Source organism: Dermochelys coriacea, chromosome 8, assembly GCF_009764565.3.
Source record: "Dermochelys coriacea isolate rDerCor1 chromosome 8, rDerCor1.pri.v4, whole genome shotgun sequence".
In the NCBI taxonomy this organism is placed as follows: domain Eukaryota; kingdom Metazoa; phylum Chordata; order Testudines; family Dermochelyidae; genus Dermochelys; species Dermochelys coriacea.
The window spans coordinates 84,714,771-84,733,749 of record NC_050075.1 but is presented as its reverse complement, the minus strand read 5'-3'; the positions used below and the strand labels follow the sequence as shown (position 1 = coordinate 84,733,749).

General features: G+C 41.1%; 1 protein-coding gene across 2 annotated transcripts in view; it reads left to right on the top strand.

Moving 5' to 3' along the window:
• The window catches only part of ST6GALNAC3 (ST6 N-acetylgalactosaminide alpha-2,6-sialyltransferase 3), a 399,069-nt gene that overhangs the window by 216,198 nt on the left and 163,892 nt on the right, over positions 1-18,979 (top strand). For both annotated transcript variants that reach the window (XM_043490484.1, XM_038414889.2), the window contains exon 2: positions 12,669-12,863. In XM_043490484.1, the coding sequence (XP_043346419.1) occupies positions 12,669-12,863 (195 nt within the window). The remainder of the gene's footprint in view (positions 1-12,668; positions 12,864-18,979) is intronic.

The window sequence follows — 18,979 nt, the reverse complement described above, 5'->3', positions numbered from 1 at the left end:
CTGTAAACATACATGTTAATCTTTACCTCTCACTTGTCCTTCCAGGCTCATTTTTACCATGTATTCATGAATATAGCGGATAGAAAAAGGTCTATAAAAATCAATTATCTCCAAAATGTATTATTTTAAACTGCTTTTTAGAGCTTGGAATTGTCTTTATTAGTGTCTTATACTGCACCAAGCTCACTGTTGGCATTTTACAGATGATAAAACAATACTAACAGCCATCTTGTCAGAAAGCACTGGTCTAGTGCTTAGATTAGGGGTCTGGGAGTGAATTTTGTTGCTGATTTGCTGTGTGGCCTTGGGCAAGTCACTTAAGCCTTGGTTTATATATCTGTAAAATGGATAGAATAGCCTCTAGCTTTGTACCTCACAGGAATACTATGGGACTTATTATTACTTGTAAAGTGTTTTGAGAGACTTTACCATATATTGTTCTGCAAGTGACAAATTTTACTGGTTTAGTGTTGGTTCTGGATCTAGGAGTTAGTGTGGGGAACACAGAAAAGCAGATACGACAAACCTTTGTAGAATTTACTACAAGTTGTGACACTGTTTTGTCATAGTGAAAATATTTTCTTTTTTGTTAAATCTGTAAATCATTACTAGCCCTGTTAGACAACTGTATACAGCACAAAATACTACAGATCCATTTAAATGTGTTACCAATCCATCAGAAATGATGAAACTGTAAAATGTTGTTGTCACATTGATTATTCCTTATCAGATCATAAAAGAAAAACAATTCCACCTCACTCAGAAAACTGTCAAATTCTTGCTAAAAAAAACTACTGAGTCACACCGGTAACTGGTAAATCCCCAAAATGTGGGTAATGCAATGGTTACATATATTAAACCACATTAGAAGCCATATAGTCAAATATAGACACATGCAACACACACGTTTCATCATTAATGTTTTATTTCCACAGAGCTTTCCTCAGAATCCTAACCAGCAACATAGTATGACAGTCTTGTGATTTATATACAACATATATAAATTCAAGCCTAGAAGGAATGATTCATCATGTCTACTGAATGATGTTTATTGATTTTGATATACATCCTAGACAGAATGACTCTGATTGCCAAGAAATAACAAACAAAAATTGGGATTATATTATGAATATTGAATGAAAAAAAAGAAAAGAAAACAAGAAAGAAAAATGGCTAGTGCCTCAGCAGCTTCCCTATCTGAGGTAACCACAAGCCAATGAAGTGAGCTGTAGCTCACGAAAGCTTATGCTCAAATAAATTTGTTAGTCTCTAAGGTGCCAAAAGTACTCTTTTTTTTCTTTTTGTGAATACAGACTAATGCGGCTGCTACTCTGAAACCTGTCACAAGTATTGCATTGCATATATTCAAATCCCTTCAGTTCATCCAATTTTATCAGAGTAGCCATACCATAAATGTTTCCCTCAGTGAGCAAATACTTTGGTTACTGAGTGAAGTTAACAAACAAAAGTCTGTTGGCCACTGTAAACGAATATGGTAATTTTCTGCTAGCAACTCCCTGCTAGATTAAAGTCTAGGACTGTTGTAAAAGGAATAAAAGCACCTGAAAATTAATATAGCTTGAAAGTCATTCAGCTATGAATCTGTTAAAAATGTATTATCTGCTATACCTTCCGCTACGGAACATGTTTAAAATTAGATATCTTTTAATTAAAATGCCAAGTGCATGAAAATACCTATATTAAATTAGTGAGAAAAGTTTATAGATTGACTGGCATTTTCATATAGGTAGCGTTCCTGTCAGAGGAAATAGATTCTAAAAGTTTCCATTGTTAAAGGGCTGTTTGCAACTACCTGAAACGAAAAATAAAGCAGGAACAAGATTTCTCCATATTGTAATTTGCTAATTTAACTTTGTATTGGTGCAGCAAAATTTCAAATGATTGGTTTTGCTGGTGCTTAAACTTTTGATGTGCATAAGATTTGAGATTAGCAATTGTGCAATAACCTATAAATATGGCTCCATTTATATTTTTAATGACCCAATGTGATTTAAAAAGCCTTTTAATCCAATTCTAAATTGTAAATTTCAGGAAAGGAGAGGTCACTGTCTCTTTTTTAGCAGGGGGAGTTCACAAGGAACGCTACAGGAGGAATACCTATGGAAAAATTTTCCTGAGTGGCTAGAAAAAAGCCTCTTTAGAGGAGTATACTTCTGTTTAAAATGGCAGGTAGAGCATTTTTTAGACATTGATCATGTGCCCGTTTTTGTTTTTTTGTTTTTTTTTTTTTTGCTTCTTAAGAAAGCTTGAAAGTTAGGTCAATAGGGTCTTTTTCTGCTTGAGTTTTAACCAGAGCCATTCTGAGGGCTGTCAGTTCTGGTCTTCCTTGGTTTCGCTAGCAAACTTGTTGTAGGAGGGTGTGTCTCTGAGATTGGGTGCTTGTGGTTCTCATACTCTAATGAAACAAATGAATATGCTGAATCTTTAGCAAAAAAGTTCCTTTCTTCAAAAAGCTAAATACATTTAAATGTAAGTTATCAAAAATAAAATAAATATCCAAATTTAATAGTTTGATTAAAAATCCCTTCAGCTCTCTTGTGAGGTCATCATGGCACTCTTTCTCCAGACATTGTAGAATCTTCTATGTAAAGACATGCTCTGCATTTCTAATGCAGAAAAATTCCTCCCTCTGACTTTTTTTAAAGAAACCTTTTAGTCTTTGTAGGAAAGCCAGCTGGGGGTGATTGCAAATAGTGATTGAACCTTCCACACCCCCTCCAAGGAGTTATTAAAGGTAGTCTATGACTTTTATTTTTGCTGGTGGGTGCTCCTCTCTGCCCCCTCAACCCCAGTGTGAGCGGTGGGCAGGGCCTCAGGGGGAAGAGGCTGGGGCAGGGCCTCGGGGTGGAGCATGGGCAAGGTCTCAGGGTAAAGAGGCCAAGCAGGGGCAGGGCCTCAGGGCAGAGTGTGGGCGGAGTCTTGGGCAAAGAGGCCAGGAGTGGGTGGGACTTTGGGTGGAGCTGGGTTGGGGCCTTGAGGTGGAGCATGGTTGGGGCCTTGGGCGGAAAGGGCAGAGCGCAGGTGGGGCCTCAGGATAGAGCATTGGGTGGGGCTTTGGGGGAAGAGGCTGATTGGGGGCAGGACCTTGGGTGGAGTGCAGGTGGAATGGGGGGTGGGGCCACAGTCTGCCACCAGGGTCAACAAAAGATTAATCCAGCCCTGCGGGTGCTGAGTACCACTGTTTTTTTTCGGTTGGTTCTTGAGTCCTAGAGCACCCACAGAGTCAGCATCTATGATTAAAGGTCTTCAGTAAAGCTGGAAGGTAGACAGCTATCTATTGGTGACATCTGTTGGTGGTGGAATAGAATACAATGCCATGTTTTATAGCTGTGGGTTTTTTTCAAACAAGGCTTACAGATGTAGTGAAAACATGTATTCAAATAAATTCTGGCAATCCCCTTTAAATTGTTGCATTATTTAGTGGGGGGAAAGTTTTAAATGGAGTAAAGAATGCAACAAATGTATACCCCTCTCATTGCTTCCTGGGTATCACTGTGCTGCACAGCCTGGCCACTCAGAACTGTTAAAAGCTTTCATATGTAACCTAACAGATCCTATTCCACATGGAACAGTGGAATGGCACATGTGCCCACACTAGCCAGCTTGTTGCAATATAATATAAATGTTTTGCAATGCACTTGATGAGAAGTTCACAAGCTCTTAGGGTTCTGGAAGTTAGATCAGCTATTCTATCATATGTCTATTGTTGCACTTCAGACTTGCTTGCTTTAACTTTTTTTTTTAACAGTTTATGAATAACTTTCCTCTTATTTTATTCACTAAAACTCATCACAGGAGGGAGCACCTCTCCTGGTTTCCATTCTCCCCTCAATAACCCCATTCTCCCTGATTTCCCATCTCGACCTGTCTTGCCTCCCATTATTCATCAAACTACTGTGTTCCAAGATGTCAAAACAGACAAATCATCTAACTAACCCACCATAATTATACTGCCAACTGCGGTGTATATGGGAATAGGATAGTAGCTCTTTATATAACCTGTGAGCCCTCTAGTGGTGCTCACTGTATTCTGTGTTCAGAAGCCACCAGAACCCTACCAGAGCAGTAGTGTATATATTAAGCTAGTGCTTGCATGTTGTATATATTCGGTAAACATGGTTATTTGGACCCCGCCAAGCTCATGTTGTTCTTTTATATGATGTTTTCTGTGTAATGAGAGAAGCACACAACACCAACATGACAAACATAACCCAGAACTGAATTTTAATTTCTCCAGTCTGTTGAATCAGTATGTAGTCAAATGAAACTCCAGGTGAGGAAAAGATTATATCTTGTGTCCTCTCATTCTTCCATCTCTCCAGCTACCCCTGTACAACTAGCATCCACTCATAATAGCCATTGCAGATCTGCTAGTTGCAACTAATCTGGATTGCAATTAAATACAGACATTAGCAGTCAGATTTTGATATCCATCATTAAGAGATAATATGTACTTTAAAGACTGTATCTTCTCAAGGGGCTTGATTAATGTCTTCTTACTGAAGCTCCATTTATATGGCTGTTTACAATGATGGAATTACTTTCAATAGAGTGATTAAATAGAAGAAAACGAGGTAAAGCAATAATCCAGTGGGAGTAATATATAAATACCTCAAACCTATAAAGGGCATATTCCTCCAACAAAACCTTTAAACAATGTTTTCTGTAAACTGTATAGCTCAGTGTGTCTAAAGTCCTTAGTCACTTGCACTAGCTGGGCATGCTTTGTCCCTAAGTAGTTTGGAAGCAATTTCTCTGCTATTGTTAAAAGTGCAGGACTCATCAAATTATATGTTAAGTCATTATGTTGAAATGTGTTGCCATCCTGCAGCTGTAATTAATACTTTTTTCTGGTTAGAAAACAAGGTGGGTTCAGGTTTAGGTGGATTAGAGGTGAAAATCAGGGATTAAGAGGCTACTCGAGACCTTTTAAATTATTAACAATTGAGGTCAACTTGACCTTGGTAATAAGGGCTCACTTTGTGAATCTGTGAGCCTGGAAAGAAGCAGAAAGTCTGGTCCACATATTCCAAGGAACGGAGGGGTCAGATTCTGATTTCAGTTACAATATGTAAATCCAGAGTAACTCCACTGACTTTATTGGAATGATTTAGAATTAACATGTGTCAAGGTTCCTTCCCCACTCTGAAGTCTAGGGTACAGATGTGGGGACCTGCATGAAAACCTCCTAAACTTACTTTTACCAGCTTAGGTTAAAACTTCCCCAAGGTACAAACTATTTTACCTTTTGCCCTTGGACTTTTGCTGCCACCACCAAACGTCTAACCGGGTTTTTTATTGGAAAGAGCCGTTTGGAAATGTCTTTCCCCACAAAATCCTCACCAAAACCTAGCACCCCCCTTCCTGGGGAAGGTTTGGTAAAAATCTTCACCAATTTGCATAGGTGACCACAGACCCAAACCCTTGGATCTTAAGAATAATGAAAAAAGCATTCAGTTTCTTAAAAGAAGAATTTTAATAGAAGAAAAAGTAAAAAAAAGAATCACCTCTGTAAAATCAGGATGGTAAATACCTTAGAGGGTAATTAGATTCAGAACATAGAGAATCCCTCTAGGCAAAACCTTAAGTTATAAAAAGATACAAAAACAGGAATATCCATTCCATTCAGCACTGCTTATTTTCTCAGCTGTTTAAAGAAATCATAATCTAATGCATATCTAGCTAGATTACTTACTAAGTTCTAAGACTCCATTCCTATTCTGTCCCCGGCAAAAGCATCACCCCGACAGACCCAGACCCTTTGTTTCTCCCCCCCTCCAGCTTTGAAAGTATCTTGTCTCCTCATTGGTCATTGTGGTCAGGTGCCAGTGAGGTTATCCTAGCTTCTTAACCCTTTACAGGTGACAGGGTTTTTCCTCTGGCCAGGAGGGATTTAAAGGTGTTTACGCTTCCCTTTATATTTATGACACGTCCCCCAAATCACAGATAGGGTGAAACGCTGGCTAGGATTTCTTCCTGGAGCTCTAGGAAAAAATAGTTAATAAGACACATGCACCTCTAAATATACTACCAAGTATACAAAGACTAACAATATTTTCCACATCTCAAGAACTATTTTAACCAGTTGATTCTGGGAAACTTTCACGGGAGAGTGCATCAGCCACTTTGTTAGAAGCTCCTGAGATGTGTTGGATGTCGAAATCAAAATCTTGGAGAGCTAAACTCCACCGAATAAGTTCTTTGTTATTTCCCGTGGCGATATGAAACCCCTGTAGCGCAGCATGGTTGGTTTGCAGGTGGAAATACCATCCCCAAACATATGGGCGTAGCTTTTCCAGAGTGTAGACAATGGCGTAACATTCTTTTTCACTGACTGACCAGTTGCTTTCCTTCTCAGACAGCTTTTTGCTGCGAAACACTACAGGGTGGAATTCTTGATCCGGTCCTTCCTGCATTAAAAGTGCTCCTACACCATGTTCGTACACATCTGTGGTTACTAGGAACAGTTTGTCAAAGTCTGGGACCCTTAGTACAGGGTCAGACATGAGCGTCACTTTAAACTGGTTAAAGGCCTTCTGACACTCTCCGGTCCACTGAACGGCATTTGGCTGTTTCTTTTTGGTTAGGTCTGTCAGTGCAGCGGCGATTTGGCTGTATTACGGTACAAATCATCTGTAATAACCAGCCAAGCCTAAGAAGGATTGAACCTGTTTCTTTGACTTTGGGACAGGCCACTTTTGGATAGCATCCACTTTGGCCTGTAGGAGGTTAATAGTTCCTTGACCCACCTGGTGCCCAAGGTAAATCACTCTGTTTAGGCCTATTTGACACTTCTTAGCCTTAACAGTTAGTCCTGCCTCCCTTATGCGCTCGAAGACTTTTTTTAGATGTTCCAAGTGTTCTGCCCAGGAATCCGAAAATATGGCCACATCGTCAAGGTAGGGGACTGCATATTCTCCTAATCCCGCTAGGAGACCATCTACAAGTCTTTGGGAGGTGGTGGGTGCATTCCGCAGCCCGAAAGGGAGTACATTAAATTCATACAGCCCGACATGTGTGGTGAAGGCTGACCTTTCCTTGGCGGATTCATCTAGCGGTACCTGCAAGTACCCCTTGGTTAAGTCCAAGGTAGAGATGAACAGGGACCGTCCCAGTTTCTCTAATAGTTCATCTGTGCATGGCATTGGATAGTTGTCTGGGCGAGTTACAGCATTTAGCTTACGGTAGTCCACGCAAAAACATATCTCCCCATCTGGTTTGGGAACTAGAACACTGGAGATCCCCATGCACTGCCAGAGGGGCAGATTACACCCATCTGTAACTTATCCTGGATCTCCCGTTTTATAGCAGTTTTAGCTTGAGGAGACACCCGGTAAGGTTGGACTTTAATTGGGTGAGCATTACCTGTGTCAATGGAGTGGTATGCCCATTCAGTCAGCCCTGGGGTGGCTGAGAACATCGGCGCGTAGCTAGTGTACAGCTGCATACGCCCGAGGGTCGTGGAGAGGTTCTCCTCTTCCATGCCACCAGCACTTTTCCCTTCGTAGTAGACACCTTCAGGCCACTCAGCGTCATTTCCTCCCTGGGCTGTAAACTGACAAACCTTTAATTCTCTGGAATAAAAGGGTTTTAGAGAATTAATATAGTTTACCTTAGGCTTTCAGTTGGAGGTGGGGAATGCTATGAGATAATTAACAGCTCCCAGGCGCTCCTGGACTGTGAATGGCCCTACCCATGGCACTTCCATTTTATGGGCCTGGAGTGCCTTTAACCTGGTCTCCTACTTTGAAGGAACGCTCTCTGGCAGGTTTATTATACCAGGCTTTTTGCTCTTTTTGAGCATCCTGTAGGTTTTCTTTAGCAAGGGCTAGAGAGGTTCGGAGGGTGTTTTGTAGGTTGGTTACAAAGTCCAGAATGTTAGTTCCTGGAGAAGGCGTAAATCCCTCTCATTGCTGCTTCACCAACTGTAACAGCCCCTTAACCTCGTGGCCATATACAAGTTCAAATGGTGAAAACTGTAAACTAGGATGTGGTACAACTCTGTATGCAAAGAGCAACTGCTGCAACACTAGGTCCCAATCATTGGAGTGCTCATTTATGAATTTACATATCATGGCCCCCAAAGTTCCATTAAACTTCTCCAACATGCCATTTGTTTGATGGTGGTAAGGAGTGGCAACCAAGTGATTTACCCCATGAGCTTCCCAAAGGCTTTCCATAGTTCCTGCCAGGAAATTAGTTCCTGCATCTGTGAGGATGTTGGAGGGCCAATCTACCCTGGCAAAAATGTCTGCTAGTGCCTGGCACACACTTTTAGCCCTGGTGTTGCTTAGAGCTACTGCTTCCGGCCATTGGGTGGCAAAATCCATGAAAGCCAGTATGTACTGCTTTCCTCTGGGTGTCTTTCGGAAAAGGACCCATAATATCCACAGCTACTCACTGAAATGGAACTTCAGTGATGGGGAGTGGCTGGAGAGGGGCTTTGAACTGTTCTTGGGGTTTTCCCACTTTTTGGCATACCTCACAAGACCGGACATAGGTAGAAACATCCTTGCCCATTCCCTCCCAGTGGAATGACCTCCCCAACCGGTCTTTGGTTCTGTTCACCCCAGCATGGCCATTAGGATGATCGTGGGCTAAGCTCAAGAGCTTGACCTGGTACTTAGTTGTATCTACCAACTGTCTCTGAGGATGCCAATCTTCCTGGTGTCCAGCAGAAAGAGTTTCCTTGTATAAAAGTCCTCTTTCTACAACAAACCTGGATCAATTAAAAGAGCTGAGAGGTGGTGGGTTGCTCCCTGCTGCCGTCCAAGCTCTCTGGAGGCTTTCATCTACTTCCTGTTCGATCTGGAACTGTTCCCTTGGTGCTGGAGATATCAGTTCCTCATTGGATTGTGGACCTATGCTTTGTCCCTCTGGAAGCGATGTAGGGGATGGGGCTATTTCTGTTGACTGTGAACCGCTCTCCACTGGTGCACTGTGTTGGGGTTCAGGCTCCGGCTGAGCCTTTTGTGTAGGGTTATTGGCTGCTGCTGGTTCAGGTTTGGTGGGGCCCTCTGGAGTTGGGTTTGCAAGTACTGGATTCAGTGCTGGCAATGGGTCTGGTGCTGGATGTTCCACCGGTTCCAGTTCTGGGACTGGCTCTGTCTAGGTCTCTAGGACTGGATCCACTACTGCTGTTGCAAACATTGGCCTGGTGTCCGGGTCCATCACCTCTGACCAGGTCCTGGCAGAAGTTTCTGGAACAGAGCTGGGTATGACGGCTAGTTTAGCCGGCTGCGGGTGACCATTGCCACCTTCTTGGCTTGCTTCACGTGATTGGCCAAGTCTTCCCCCAACAACATGGGGATGGGATAATAATCATAGACTGCAAAAGTCCATGTTCCTGACCAGCCCTTGTACTGGACAGCCAACTTTGTTGTAGGCAAACTGAAAGATTTTGACTTGAAGGGTTGAATCATCACTTGAATCTCTGGGTTGATTAAATTGGGGTCCACTGAGGAAGCATGGATAGCTGACACTTGTGCTCCAGTGTCCCTCCACGTGGTGACCTTCTTCGCGTCCACACTCACAGTTTCCCTCCGCTCCAAGGGTATCCGGGAGGTATCTGGGCCTGAGGACCTCTGGGGTGATTCCGGTGCAATGAACTGTAATCTGTTGGGGTTCTTGGGGCAGTTGGCCTTTACATGCCCCGGCTTGTTATGTTTAAAACATCGTCCAGCTGACGGGTCACTGGGGCGAGGTGGGTTGCTGGAGAACGGTGGTGGTCGGACGATAAGGTGGCTGGAGGGTTCCTTGGGGGGTAGTTGGGGCCTTGGGTGGCCCCTGGTAGTAGGGGGTGGTCTGAGGTTGTCTCTTCTAGTATCCGCTCCAACTGCAACCAGTTTTTTTTCTTTTCTGCCACCTCCGCCCATTTGGCTCCAATCTCCCCCCCCCCCTTGATTACAGTTTTGGGCTTCCCATCTAGGATGTATCTTTCTATTTCCTCAGGAACACCCTCTAAGAATGGCTCCATTTGCATTAGGAAGGGCAAATCTTTTGGAGATTTAATATTTGCTCCTGATATCCAGGCATCCCAATGTTTCACAATGTGGTAGGCATGTCGGGTAAATGACATGTCTGATTTCCACCTTATGGCTCTGAATCGCCGACGGGAATGCTCGGGTGTTAGCCCCATTCTGACTCTTGCCTTGGTTTTAAACAGTTCATACTGGTTCATGTGTTCCTTAGGCATTTCAGCCGTCACCACAGCTAAGGGTCCACTGAGCTGCGGCCTCAGCTCTACTGTGTATTGGTCTGTAGAGATGCTGTACCCAAGGCAGGCCCTTTCATAGTTTTCTAAGAAGGTCTCGATATCATTGCCTGCCTTGTAAGCAGGGAACTTTCTGGGATGGGAAGTGGTACCTGGAGAAGGATTGCTAGGGTTTGTTGGTATGTTCTGCTGCGCCTTTGCCTTCTCCATCTCCAGTGCATGCTTCCTCTCTTTTTCCTTCTCCTCCTTCACATGCTTCCTCTCTTTTTCCTTCTCCTCCAGTTCTTAGGCCCTTGCCTCCATTAATTTTTCCTTTGCCTCCATTGCTCTCCTGTGGGCAGCCTCTTGGGTTTTTTTCTGCCTCCATAGCTGTCCTGTGAGCAGCCTCTCGGTGTTGTTCTGTCTCTTTCGCTGCCTCCATTTCTTTGTCCTTTGCCTCCATTTCTCTCCTGTGGGCAGCTTCTAGGGCTTTTTCTGCCTCTTTCGCTGCCTCCAGTCTAACTAACTCCAATTTGTGTTGTGTCTTGGTTTCTGTCATCTTTACCTCTCTGTTTTTAACTAACTTTACACCCGAGAGTTAGAAATAAAACAAACAAACAAAAAAAATGGCTTGTAAAATTTTGCTGTGCTGTAATATGATACCGATATTCTCTGATAGGGATTGTCAGCCTACAGAAAAATCCAACCCCCCCCCAAACCAACAACAACAAAATTCAACCCCCCCCCAACAACCCTAACACCTTTGTCTCCAGGCAAATAGGCAGAAAACCCCTCTAGTTGCTCTTAGGTAAAAACAACTTCAGGGCTGTGAAGACTTGTGAATTTCCCTGCAGGAGGTTAACTACCCTGCCTTTAGGTAGAGAAAACTCCAGCTCACAAAAGAGAATTCCCTTTTGTCTCTGCTCTGGCCCCAAAGCAGAGAAAAATCTAACTGCTTTCAGCCAAAACCCTGCTTTTCAGTAGCCCAAAGGAAAAAAAAATTCCTTTTCAAATCTGTGCTTCTGGTTCAAAAAATCTCAAATTGATCTCAAAATGATTTCAAATTAATCCCACCACTCTGCCACCATGTCGAGGTTCCTTCCCTACTCTGAACTCTAGGGTACAGATGTGGGGACCTGCATGAAAACCTCCTAAGCTTACTTTTACCAGCTTAGGTTAAAACTTCCCCAAGGTACAAACTATTTTACCTTTGCCCTTGGACTTTCGCTGCCACCACCAAACATCTAACCAGGTTTTTTTATTAGGAAAGAGCCATTTGGAAATGTCTTTCCCCACAAAATCCTCACCAAAACCTTGCACCCCCACTTCCTGGGGAAGGTTTGGTAAAAATCCTCACCAATTTGCATAGGTGACCACAGACCCAAACCCTTGGATCTTAAGAATAATGAAAAAAGCATTCAGTTTCTTAGAAGAAGAATTTTAATAGAAGAAAAAGTAAAAAAAGAATCACCTCTGTAAAATCAGGATGGTAAATACCTTAGAGGGTAATTAGATTCAGAACATAGAGAATCCCTCTAGGCAAAACCTTAAGTTATAAAAAGATACAAAAACAGGAATATCCATTCCATTGAGCACCGCTTATTTTCTCAGCTGTTTAAAGAAATCATAATCTAATGCATATCTATCTAGATTACTTACTGAGTTCTAAGACTCCATTCCTATTCTGTCCCCGGCAAAAGCATCACCCCGACAGACCCAGACCCTTTGTTTCTCCCCCCCCCCTCCAGCTTTGAAAGTATCTTGTCTCCTCATTGGTCATTGTGGTCAGGTGCCAGTGAGGTTATCCTAGCTTCTTAACCCTTTATAGGTCACAGGGTTTTTCCTCTGGCCAGGAGGGATTTTAAAGGTGTTTACGCTTCCATTTATATTTATGACAACATGTCATAAATGAGATCAGAATCTGTTAAGAGAAAGGGACAATCATATGTCACGTTGGCCTATACAGATATCATTGTGTATTTTCTTTCAGTGCATCAGCTTTGTGCAAAAGTGGGAGTACCAGTCATGTATGCCATGCAGGGGAACTACAGATTGAAACTGTTCAAATTTTGATTTTAAAAGTGACATTCCAAGATGGATTTTTCCATTGTTCAGCCAGCTATATAGCTGGTTAATATTTTTTGCCATTTTGATTAAAATTGGGATGAATTTTTTCACAAGAAATGTTTTTATTTTTTCAACAAGCTCTTAAAGCAAACAACAAGCAAAACTCTTAAAACAACTGAAATTCAAGTTTTAAGATGCAAAATTATTCAGTTGCCTATCTTATTGGGATCTAGCAGCATTAGCAGTTACAGCTCCCTGCACTAGGCACAAGCAGATAAAGCTTTGAAAAAGAGAGACTACTTACCATGGAGATTGCATATATAGATTTGTTGTTGTTTGAAACTGATCCTTATATTTTTAGTAAAATGCTCTTTTTTTCCAATTTTAGAGAAAGTCCGTGATTGCAGTAAGTTCCGTAGCAGCATTCCTCTTCGTCATCATTTTTCGCCTTACAAATGAAGTAAACTTCCCTTTGATTCTAAACTGCTTTGGACAAACTGATATGAAATGGATGCCGTTTTCCGACAAACAAAAGCAGCCTCTCAGAACTCACTATGGATATATAAATGTAAAAACACAAGAGGTAAGAACTTCTACTAGAGTAATGACTAGAAAGTATGCTATCAATAAATTTGGTAACTAAATTAAGCATTTAAAAAACAACAAAGCAAACCATGTGCTCAACAAACCCCCATCTCACTGGCCGCAGATAAGAGTTTTATCTGTCCTGACAGAAAATGTCCCACTGAAAAATCTAAGTAGGTAGTGTTTTTCAAAATCAAAGGAACCTTCTAAAAATTCGGATAGTTTAAACTCTGTAATCTCCATAACCAGAGCTTTAAAAGAACAGTGGCCTGAACTCAAAATTCTGGGTATTTCTTTTCGGGAGATGACAGGAAAGAAGGGCACCATTCAGCAAAAGTGTATGAATAAGAAAGCCAGCATCAGATTAGTGTTTTATGCAGTTTAATTTAAATATTGCATTAATACTTAGTTTATAGCATGTCATCTTATTTTGAAGATTGTTGGATTTTCATTTCCACTTGTGTATCATATAGTGTTTTAACTTGTGTTATTTTATCATTTGCAAAATGTTTGGTTTTGGTCTTGTTGATAAGTCATCTTGCAATATTCTAGATTACGTCAACTCCAGTACTTTAAGGACTCTGATGCTATTGGCACTCTTGGAGGTATTCCTGTATTATTATTATTATTGTTGTTGTTATATTTATTATTTGTTTTTATTTTACTGAAATCTTCTCCACTCTGTCTTCAGAATTTGTTTGCTATTTGTGCATACGTGCTATAAATTCAATAACATTAAAACATGAATCTGTTTTACAAGCTCTTCCTCATAGTTATTCCTTTTTTACACTGGCAAGCAATAAAATGCTTTTACAGTCCCATTTTCTTATTTTCTTTGTTTGGTTTATTTTGTTTAAGGAAGTAATAATTATTAGATTCATGTACGGAGTACATTGAATATGTCTTCTTTGAGAATGAAGGTATTTTTCCCCCACTTCGTGAATGCAGCTGTTTTTCATTTAGTTTTCTAACTGCACTGGATAGGTTAATTGTTTCACCATTACAGTGTCAAAGGTGAAAACCAGAGCAATTGTAGTTTTGTAGGGAGTTACTTTTTTAAAGCTTTTAACGTTTGTAATGAATGTAGTGTTCATGAAAGATGCAGAATTGAGAGCCCTAGAAGTGCATTTGCCTAGAGAACACGCATAGGACAAGCAGCAGGAAAGAAGTCTTCCTGAGTCAGAGAGTGAAATCCTGGCCTCATTGAAGTCAATGGGAGCTATGCCATATGTCAAAGGTACCTTTACACTGCCGCTTTGAGGTGTCCTTCCCAGTGAGGGTGGAGAGACACGTGCTACCTCTGCTTGAGCTAATGTGCTAAATATAACCATGTGGCACAGGCAGCTGCTCAGTCTAGCCACCCAAGTATTTACCCTGGGGGGCGGGCAGGATTGTGCTTGGGCAGCTAGCCTGAGCTGCCACTATAACTACACTGCTAGTTTTAGCTTGCTAGCCTGCGTGTCTGTGCTGGGAATCCCATGTAGATGAGCCCATACATCGGAGATGGAACTGAATGGTCAGATAATCGGTGACTGATTAATCGATTAGCAAGACATTATTCGCAGTGTAGCTGAGGCCACGGAGGATTTTTTTAATTAGTAACTTTAATTGTTTCCCCCTCAAATATGCAGATTACATTAATATTTGCTAATTAACAGTAATGAGGAGGATACTGAACATGCCTTGCTAACTGTGAATACTCTGCTCTTGAATTAATTATTCCCTGTGTGAGGGAGATTTTTGTGTCGGCTCTGTGAAAAACTTTCATGCCGCTCATCTTTGTAATTCTCTCACAGCCTTTTTAGACTAATAGTTTTTATTTTAGAGTGAATGCATTAGAAGTAGAAATGAATATGTATGTATATGCTGTACCCTATATATTACAATGATTAGATACCCTTCTGCCTTATTGGTGGAATCCTAAAACAGACATTGTCTCATCCAACAAGATGCTGAGTTCAATTCCCTCTAACTTCAGAGTTCAGATGTTCTTGTGGTGTTCTGTGCTGCTAATGTACAACTTCAAGCATTCTATCTGTCTCTGCCCTCCCACATCCCTAGTGCATGCACCCTGTATACTTCCCTGCCTCCTTGTACCCCATCAGATCCCCAGTTTTGTCTGCTGCCATTCTATATTCTCTTCTATGCTCCACCTTTCTGATAGCTCCTTGCACTTCTTTCATACCCCCATACTGCATTCCCCTTCTCCCACTCTCCCCCACTGCCTCCCATTCTGAGGCAAGGGAGCATGCTACATACTACTTTGCATACATCATCTAGTACCCTGCCTCCCCAGAGTTACTGAAAGGCACTCTTCTTAAGTAAAGCAACAAAACAGAACATATTATGCCATGCCGTTTCAGCCATCTGTCAAGACAAAAAGGCGAGAAAAATGTTTAAAGATGAACTACACATACAGTTGAAGATATTTTTCCTGATGTTTACCATATTCCCTCGCCCCCCCAGAAAAGCTTAACCGTAGTATGAGCTATAGCTGTGAAATTTCAGGCAGCTGGTTTCTTTTGGGGGATAACTGAATGTGATGGGATTTGGAAAATTATGAGTTATGAGAGTTAATTAAAAGTTATGAGAAAGTAGTCACTCAGTAATTAAAGTTAAAGCTATCTCTGATGCATAATAGGAAAGTTTATGCAATCAGTAAGTGGTGACATAAGCGTGTCTATCACAAAAGAGGTACATTTTAAAGGGTGATGCATGTATATCACTTTTAAATGTGAACATCTAACAGAATGTGGCAGCAAAAGGGATATTCTAGTTCATTGTGTGTGGGAATTAGTAACATAATGACATGAAATATTTTTTGCAAAAAATAACATTTTAAGATGAAATATAACTAGATTACATGGGAGTACTTAGATTGTGGTGAGAGATGTGATTTAACTATCCTTAATTAAGGCTGTACATAATACAATACTGTTGTTATGGTTTCCTTGAATTGTAACTATAGCAACAGCTATAAAAATTTGGTTTTGTGTTCAGTAAACATACTATATTTAATGTAAATCAGATATTAAGTGTTTATTGTCCTTACCTGTTATGCTAAGACACACTTTAGTTTTTCTGACTAATTCAATATTTCTAATATATAAGGTCCCAAGTTTGCATTCAGGGGCTCATGGATTTCAGAGAATTTGCTGCAGCAGCATCCAATCCTTGCCCACTTTTTAATTCAAAATGGAATGGAATGGAATGCTGCCCTAAGAAACAATCTGATCTGTGTGATCATCTGAAAAGTGAATTTTGAATAGTTTATTTTATTCCACATTCAGTATTCATGGAGTTTACCATTTTCTTATTGATAGCAAATCTAGAATATAGCCACAATAACACTTTAAACTCATTATAATAAATATATCCAAATACTATACACAGACTACACAGTGGGGTTGTAGTGACTCCTTTGCTTTCAAAGTGCTTTCATGAACTGGATATTGAAAGTGTAGAAAACCTGTGTAGAACAGGATAGACTGTAATAGTCATGCTCTTCTTTAAAAAATCCCCAAACAACTAAAATAATCCTTTTTTATAATGCAGTGATGTCTAGTGAACAAATCTGGAATGATGTGCAGTTCCCTAGTGCCTTTTGTCCAAGGATCTCAGAGAAATTGAGGAACATTAAGCCATTTTACACTCAGGCAAACGGAAGCTAGGGTGACCAGATGTCCCGATTTTTATAGGGACAGTCCCGATATTTGGGGCTTTGTCTTTTATATAGGCACCTATTACCCCTTACCCCCTTTCCCGATTTTTCACACTTGCTCTGTGGTCACCCTAGCTGAAGCCCAGTGACATCGTAGTTTGCCCAGTGCTTAATTTGTAATGAAAGAGGTGCTCAAGCCTATATTTTACATTCCTAACTGGTGCAGCAAACCCCAAGGGGGTGCTGGCACTCTGAACTGCCAAGCCTCGAGGTGCTGGGGCTCAGCCCTGGAATAAATTAATCCCTGAGTTTGCCCAAAGCTACACAATGGGGAAGTGTTGGAACCAGGCATGTAGATCAGAAATCCCGACTCCCAGTGAGTACAAAGATTCTTAGATTCCAAAAGAAATGCTTGCTTTGCAGGCATGTATCCTAGAGCACCAGTTCTGATCAAATGTTTTTAATCACTGCTTTTAACTGGTTCTGGACACCTCTGTCCCACACAGGAACTGACCCTGTTTAACCACACACACACACACACACACACACACACAGTTTTTTTTCCCATCCTATCCTACTCAGTACAGCTGACTAGGAATTTTTCAGCCAAACTTTTTTAGTTGGAAAATGCAAATTAGTGAAAACTGAAACTTTTTTGGTGGAAACATGTTAGTTTTGACAGTCCCAGATGGAACTGAGAGAGAGACTCATGCCCAGACATCGTCACCCCACGCCCAGAATGGCCAATAGCCCTCACCTCTGATATAGAAGACGTATTTCAGGTGAGTGCCCTAACCACAGGGCTATTGGCAATTTGGAGTGGGATGGGGGAATAATGAAATAGAACTTTTGTTTTCCAACCCATTCTACTCTTCAGAAGTGTCATAAGAATGGCCATACTGGATCAGACCAAGGGTCCATCCAGCCCAGTATCCTGTCTGCCAACAGTAGCCAATGCCAGGTGCCCCAGAGGGAGTGAACCTAACAGGTAACGATCTAGTGATCTCTCTCTCCTGCCATCCAGCTCCACCTTCTGACAAACAGAGGCTAGGGACACCATTTCTTACCCATCCTGGCTAATAACCATTAATGGACTTAACCACCATGAATTTATCTAGTTCTCCTTTAAACCTCGTTATAGTCCTAGCCTTCACAACCTCTTCAGGCAAGGAGTTCCACAGGTTGACTGTGCACTGTGTGAAGAACTTCCTTTTATTTGTTTTAAACCTGCTTCCCATTAATTTCATTTGGTGGCCCCTAGTTCTTATATTATGAGAACAAGTAAATAACTTTTCCTTATTCACTTTCTCCACACCACTCATGATTTTATATACCTCTATCATATCCCCCCTTAGTCTCCTCTTTTCCAAGCTGAAAAGTCCAAGCCTCTTTAATCTCTCCTCATATGGAACCTGTTCCAAACCCCTAATCATTTTAGTTGCCCTTCTCTGAACCTTTTCTAATGCCAGTATATCTTTTTTTTAAATGAGGAGACCACATCTGTACACAGTATTCAAGATGTGAGCGTACCATGGATTTATATAAGGGAAATAAGATATTCTCCCTCTTATTCTCTACCCCTTTTTTAATGATTCATACATCCTGTTTGCTTTTTTGACTGCCGCTGCACACTGCGGGGACGTCTTCAGAGAACTATCCATGATTACTCCAAGATCTCTTTCCTGATTAGTTGTAGCTAAATTAGCCCTCATCATATTGTATGTATAGTTGGGGTTATTTTTTCCAATGTGTATTCATTGTGTGTTATAGGAAGATTAAGACCTTTTGGAATATGGGAATCATAAGATTGTTAAAACCTGTTATCTTCCCAAAGTTAAAGAATTGATACAAAGTAGAAAAAAGAAAAGGAGTACTTGTGGTATAAGCTTTCGTAAGCTACAGCTCACTTCATCGGATGCATTCAGTGGAAAAACATCCGATGAAGTGAGCTGTAGCTCACGAAAGCTTATGCTCAAATAAATTGTTTAGTCTCTAAGGTGCCACAAGTACTCCTTTTCTTTTTGTGAATACAGACTAACATGGCTGCTACTCTGAAAGTAGAAAAAGTGTGTTCCCCCTCCCCCTCAATTTCAGTTCACTGGAAAACGAGTCAAGAAAACACTATAGAAGAGCAGGAGGCAAATCATAGATTGTAAGCCCCTTGGGGCAAGGACTGTTTCTTTTGTACAGCACTAAACCTAATGGCATGCTTGTCCATGGTGAGGGCTCCTAGGTGTTAACACAATACAAATAACGATAATTTTTTAAAAAAACTTCAGACTGTACATTCAGAGAAGTTCACGAAGCCTCTTTCTTTTTCTCCATGATGTAGGAGCTAATGAGTTTCCTATTTTACTTTTTTCAGTGTTTCTTGTTTATCTTATTCCACCACTTTGTCTCCATTTTCTAGGGCTAGATCCATATAGAACTGTTTTCTGACATGTAACTGTCCT